Below are 6,000 nucleotides of genomic sequence, written 5' to 3' on the forward strand. Positions count from 1 at the left end.
ATGGAGCCCACTTACCATCTGCAGGTAAGCAGGTATAGCCCCTTGCATGGAACGCAGTAGCCAGGGACCAAGCTGGGAGGTCAGGTGCTTTATTGCATTTGAAAGACAGCACAGGAGGTTCAGAGGGACCAGCTGAGAAAGATATTCAGATATTCTTTCAGCTTGAGAAAGAGATTCCGTTGGAGAAAATGTTCACCCTCTGGCATCACCACCTCAATGGACATGAGTCTGAGCAAACTCCAGGAGATAGTGAAGGACAGGGAAGCCTGGTGTGCTATAGTCCATGGGGTCACAAAGAGTCCAACATGTCTTAGCAACTGAACAACAACTACATCCATGTGAGAAGAAAAAAGTGCCTACCATCAGCTGGTGCTAGTGGTAAAGAACCCGACTGCCAGTGCAGGAGATTTAAGAGACGTGGGTTCTATCCCTGGGTGGGGAAGATCCTCTGGAGGAGGGCATGGCAACCCACTCCAGTATTCTTGCCTGTAGAATCCCATGGACAGAGAAGTTTGGCGGGCTACAGTCCATAAGGGTCACACGGAGTCGGACACGACTGAAGTGACTTTGCGTGCATGCATACATGCATCATTTGGAGGTCTGGCCTTCCTGATTCCAGGTATCCAAATGTAAGGAGCTAGCTTGCATAACACCTGGACCTGGCTTGATAAATAGATTTCATTCTTGGTGCTAGGTGGAGAGGGATTGGGAAGGAGTTACCAGGCTCAGCAGGAAACTGCTGTCGTCTGTAGGGGATGCTTCCCATGGGCCCTGGCTACACAAGGAGTGATGTTTGCCAGTCCTGGATTTTGGTCCACACGGTGTGGTGGGTCCCACCTGCATCTCCTGTAAGAGAGGAAGAGTATGTCATGTCCTCATCTTCTGCACTTCTGAAGGGAACATTTCATGCAAAGATGAGCACAATAAAGGACTGAAGTGGTATGGACCTAACAGAAGCAGAAGATATTAAGAAGAGGTGGCAGAGGTGGCAAGAATACACAGAAGAACTATACAAAAAAGATCTTCACAACCCAGTTAACCACGATGGTGTGATCACTCACTTAGAACCAGACATCCTGGAGTGCAAAGTCAAGTGGGCCCTGTGAAGCATCACTACGAACAAAGCTAGTGGAGGTGATGGAATTCCAGTGGAGCTATTTCAAATCCTGAAAGATGATGCTGTGAAAGTGCTATACCCAATATGCCAGCAAAACTGGAAAACTCAGCAGTGGCCACAGGACTGGAAAAGCTATTTTCATTCCAATCCCAAAGAAAGGCAATGACAAAGAATGCTCAAATTACCGTACAGTTGCACTCATCTCATATGCTAGCAAAGTAATGCTCAAAATTCTCCAGGCCAGGCTTCAACAGTATGTGAACTGTGAACTTCCAGATGTTGAAGCTGTATTTAGAAAAGGCCGAGGAACCAGAGATCAAATTGCCAGCATCCGTTGCATCATCAAAAAAGCAAGAGAGTTCCAGAAAAACATCTGCTTTATTGACTACACCAACCCTTTGACTGTGTGGATCACAACAAACTATGGAAAATTCCTAAAGAGATGGGAATACCAGACCACCTGACCTGCCGTCTGAGAAATCTGTATGCAGATCAAGAAGCAACAGTTAGAACTGAACATGGAACAACAGACTGGTTCCAAATAGGAAAAGGAGTATGTCAAGGTTGTGTATTGTCACCCTGCTTATTTAACTTATATGCAGAGTACATCATGAGAAATGCTGGGCTGGATGAAGCACAAGCTGAAATCAAGATTGCCAGGAGAAATATCAATAACCTCAGATACACAGATGACACCACCCTCATGGCAGAAAGCAAAGAACTAAAGAGCCTCTTGATGAAAGTGAAAGAAGAGAGTGAAAAAGTTGGCTTAAAACTCAACATTCAGAAAACGAAGATCATGGCATCTGGTCCCATCACTTCATGGCAAATAGGTGGGGAAGCAATGGAAAAAGTGACGGACTTTATTTTTGGGGGCTCGAAAATCACTGCAGATGGTGACTGCAGCCATGAAATTAAAAGACGCTTACTCCTTGGAAGGAAAGTTATGACCAACCTAGACAGCATATTAAAAAGCAGAGGCATTACTTTGCCAACAAAGGTCCATCTAGTCAAGGCTATGGCTTTTCCGTTGGTCATGTATGGATGTGAGAGTTGGACTATAAAGAAAGCTGAGCACCAAAAAATTGATGCTTTTGAACTGTGGTGTTGGAGAGGACTCTTGAGAGTCCCTTGGACTGCAAGGAGATCAGCCCTGGGTGTTCTTTGGAAGGACTAATGCTGAAGCTGAAACTCCAGTACTTTGGCCATCTGATGCAAAGAACTGACTTATTTGAAAAGAGCCTGATGCTGGGAAAGATTGAAGGCAGGAGGAGAAGGGGATGACAGAGGATGAGATGGTTGGATGGCATTACTGACTAATCGAGATGAGTTTGAGTAAACTCCAGGAGTTGGTGATGGACAGGGAGGCCTGGTGTGCTGCAGTCCATGGGGTCTCAAAGACTGAACCGAACTGAACCAGTGGAGTCCGGTCCCCCGGCCTGTCCCAGCCACCAGCACCAAGTCAGTTAATGCTGCCGAGCTAGGAGGTCTCAATAGTTGGACACTGACCCTCAGCTCCAGCTGAACTTGAAATCCAGGGAAAGGGGACATGGCAGCTTCCTTCACAAACATAGGGCACCAGGTGCCTATCCTTCAGTGATTTTCAGATTATGCTGCTCAGAACCCTGGGTTCTAAGACACTCCCTTCTGTGTACCATGCACAGTTTGGGGCACAGTGATAAGCAGGTGAGACACAGCTTTGCGTTCACAAGTCGATGCCTGAGATGAGTGATGAAGTCATGTGTGACGACTAGTTATGCTAGACAAAGTGCATGGAAGGAATTTACAGGGAGTCCTTGACTAATATAGGGCTGGGGAAGGCCTCTCAGAAGAAAAGCAGTGTGAAGTGTGACTTGACAGGCAAATCCTGTGTCCTGGCCTTGGTGCTCTGTTCCCCCCCGTTAACTACCAGTGTGTCCCCAGCTCACGTGGCCCAAGGACTTGGACAGTCTGACTCCAGTTTTCCTCTAAGATGCAAGTGCAGTGTATTTGCAACTTTGTCTTTCTTTGCTAGGTCTTGTAGCGAAATTTAAGCCCCAGACTTTGGGATATCCCGTCATTTCTTCCGTTATTCAGGTCCTCCCTGGTTCTCACCTGGCCCATTGAGGTAGCCTCAGATCCCGTCTCCTCTCTACCTCCAGTGGGTCCACCTCCTGCAGAGTGTTCCTTCCTACAGTACAGACCTTTCCTCTGCCTGACACCCCTGGTGGCTCCCAGGCCAGGGACTAGGAGGGACTGACAGGGACTAGGAGGGGCCTGCTTTCTTACTACATGTTCAGCCATCCAGAATTTCTGAATCATCACCCAACCTCATCCCACTCCATCCTCACCAGCTCCCACACATGCATCTCTGTAAAGAATGGGAACATGATGAATTCCTCAGAAGTGGGCCATAGAAAACGTAACTCTGTAGCTTGGTGTTCAGCGGCTTTCTGAACTGGTCCTGCCCACCCTTCTTCCTGAGCTCCTCCCAAACTGCTCACACCCTCCGTGGTCAGACCACCTTACTGAACCTCCCTGGGGACACCGTCCTCCGTGTATTGCCAGACCTCTGCATGACTGTCCCTCTGCCTGGAATGCCCCTTCCACCTTGTCTTCCGCGAAACAGCCTCTCCATCCTAGCCGTCTCCTCTCCAGACTCAGCTAAGATGCTTCTCCTGGAAAGCTGCCGTACTGCCCACATGTGTCCCATCCCCTGCAGCACCCCAGGGCCTACGTGATCCATGGGCATTTATCTCACAGTGATGCAACTAGCTTATGGGATATAAAGGTCTTTTGTGGATTAGTCTGGAACAGCATCCCCATGTGTGGCCCTGTTCCTGTGGGCAAGTCGATCCTGAATTCTAAATCATTGTCCTGTCCATATTTCTAGAAGTGTCCGTATTATTGGCATAGAACTATCTTCCACTTTTAATGAAAAGAAAATTTTTTCAAGAAGCCAAGATCTTATTCCAGATGCATGACATGATAGTTCAGTGATTAACTCCCAGCCTTGAAGCCAGCCTGTCTCTGTGGCTTGTCAGCTGTAGCAGCTTTGACTGAGACACTGTTTGTTTTTGTTTCCTCTTCTGTAAAATAAGGGTAACAATACCTACCTCTTAGGAGAATTGCTCTGAGAATTAAATGAGATCATGATTGGAAAGCCCTTAGCACAGGGCTCGTTCAGCGTTAACTATTGTCATCAGTAATAAATCCCTGAGTCCTTTGAGGTCCTTAAAGAACCACACATCTCTGCTTAGATGGTGCTTATATTAAAAAGCTAGCCAGGTAGATTCAGATGTAGACTGGGTATGTGCCCACTGTTTGCACAAAGTGTAAAATGCCTATTTAATTCATCCAACCAGCAGAACTAGTGAGTCCAAGTCACCTAGCTTTTTTTATATCTGCACAATGGCGAGTTGCCTTCATTTTCTTCTAAATCTCTTCCTTGTCCTCAGTCCCCTCCTCCTTTGGTATCTAGTGTATCCTATGACTTGAGCCCATTCCTGATACCTGGCCCTGTCTTCTCTCCCAAAATGCTCTGCAGGTCCCCCTCCCGGGGTACATCGAGGCTTACCCCCGATCCCGTTATCAGCAGAACTCACCCTCCAGGCTCCCACGTCAGTACAGCCAGCCGGCCGGGCTGCACCCCAGCTTGGAGCAGGCCCCGGCGCCCTCCACAGCAGCCTCACAGCAGAGCCTGGCGGACAACGACCCATCCGACACCCCCCTCACCAACATTTCCACGGCGGCCCTGGTGAAAGCCATCCGGGAGGAGGTGGCCAAGCTTGCCAAGAAACAGACAGACATGTTCGAGTTCCAGGTCTAATGCCTTCACCCCTTGAGACTTCCAGACTCTGAGGAAGCAGGCTTTGGGTTTTTCCAGGCGTGGTGGGACTGGAGACACGAGATGATGCGGGAGTCTTTCTCACCCTCAGTTTCTGAAAAGGTGAACAGAGGGGCTTCTGGGGAACAGGAAACTCTTGAACAACGGGATGCTTGGCCTATTCAACTGATTGTATGTCAACAAGTCCGCATGTGGGACCATATGTTTGATACTCTGTTAATTAACTGTTTGAGCTGTGGGTGTATTCCCTCCCCAGTGGAGCCTTAGTCACAAGAGAGGAGACGCTTGCTAATCTGCAGATTCCTGTCCAGTACCACATTTTAACAGGTCACCAGAAGGGGGAGAGCACAGCTCTATCTTCAGTGACCTCTGCATGTTAACTGTTTCTGTGTTAAAGGCAATGCAGGCGTGTGATGAAGCCCCAGACTGTTCTCTCATTCAGCCAGAACTGTAATTATCCAGTCACCTCCAGTCTCCAAGGGAGACACTGACTCCAGCCAAGAAACTTGAGTCCTTTTCTTTTAAAGGTTCATATTCAAAGTCAAATAAATTGGATGAAAATCAGGACTGTCAATGACTGCACCTATACATAGTCCTGACTCTTCCCCCCCTCCAGCCCTGCCCCCAATTAATTCAACAAAAGCCAAGAAAGAGAGAAGATAAGAGGGAATGGTGGATTCGTGTTGACAGGTTCTTTGGAAAGGTGTTGTCATGTTGGAAACAGAGTATTCTGCAAGTTGGGCTCTAGCTGGAAGAGCATCGGTGCTAAGAGCTTTTAGGATCCTACAAAAGAAAAACAGGTTTTCTTTGCCCTGCAGTGAAGGTAGCCTGAGAACAGAGCTTCTCTCTTTTTGTGGGGACAATAGATACATCGACTTTTACAAGGAAATCTCTGTCTCTTCAACAATGATGTCCAGCATGTGCTGCCCAGTGATACAAAAGGAAATAGTCATCGACGCCTATTGGAAGCAGGAATAGTGAACCCAGTCTCCCCAGGCTGCAGCCTCTGTTTATAGAAGCTTCTGAATGTAGAAAATCTGTTGATTTACGTTCAAAT

At 47.7% G+C, this 6,000-nt stretch overlaps 1 protein-coding gene across 1 annotated transcript in view; it reads left to right on the top strand.

The window, feature by feature from the left end:
* Positions 1-4,925, top strand: part of KIAA1549L (KIAA1549 like) — a 160,822-nt gene extending 155,897 nt beyond the window's left edge. The window contains exon 22 of the mRNA XM_052652178.1: positions 4,644-4,925. Within this exon, the coding sequence (XP_052508138.1) occupies positions 4,644-4,925 (282 nt within the window). The remainder of the gene's footprint in view (positions 1-4,643) is intronic.
* The last annotated feature ends 1,075 nt before the right edge of the window (positions 4,926-6,000 follow it).

This window comes from Budorcas taxicolor, chromosome 15, assembly GCF_023091745.1.
Source record: "Budorcas taxicolor isolate Tak-1 chromosome 15, Takin1.1, whole genome shotgun sequence".
Lineage (NCBI taxonomy): Eukaryota > Metazoa > Chordata > Mammalia > Artiodactyla > Bovidae > Budorcas > Budorcas taxicolor.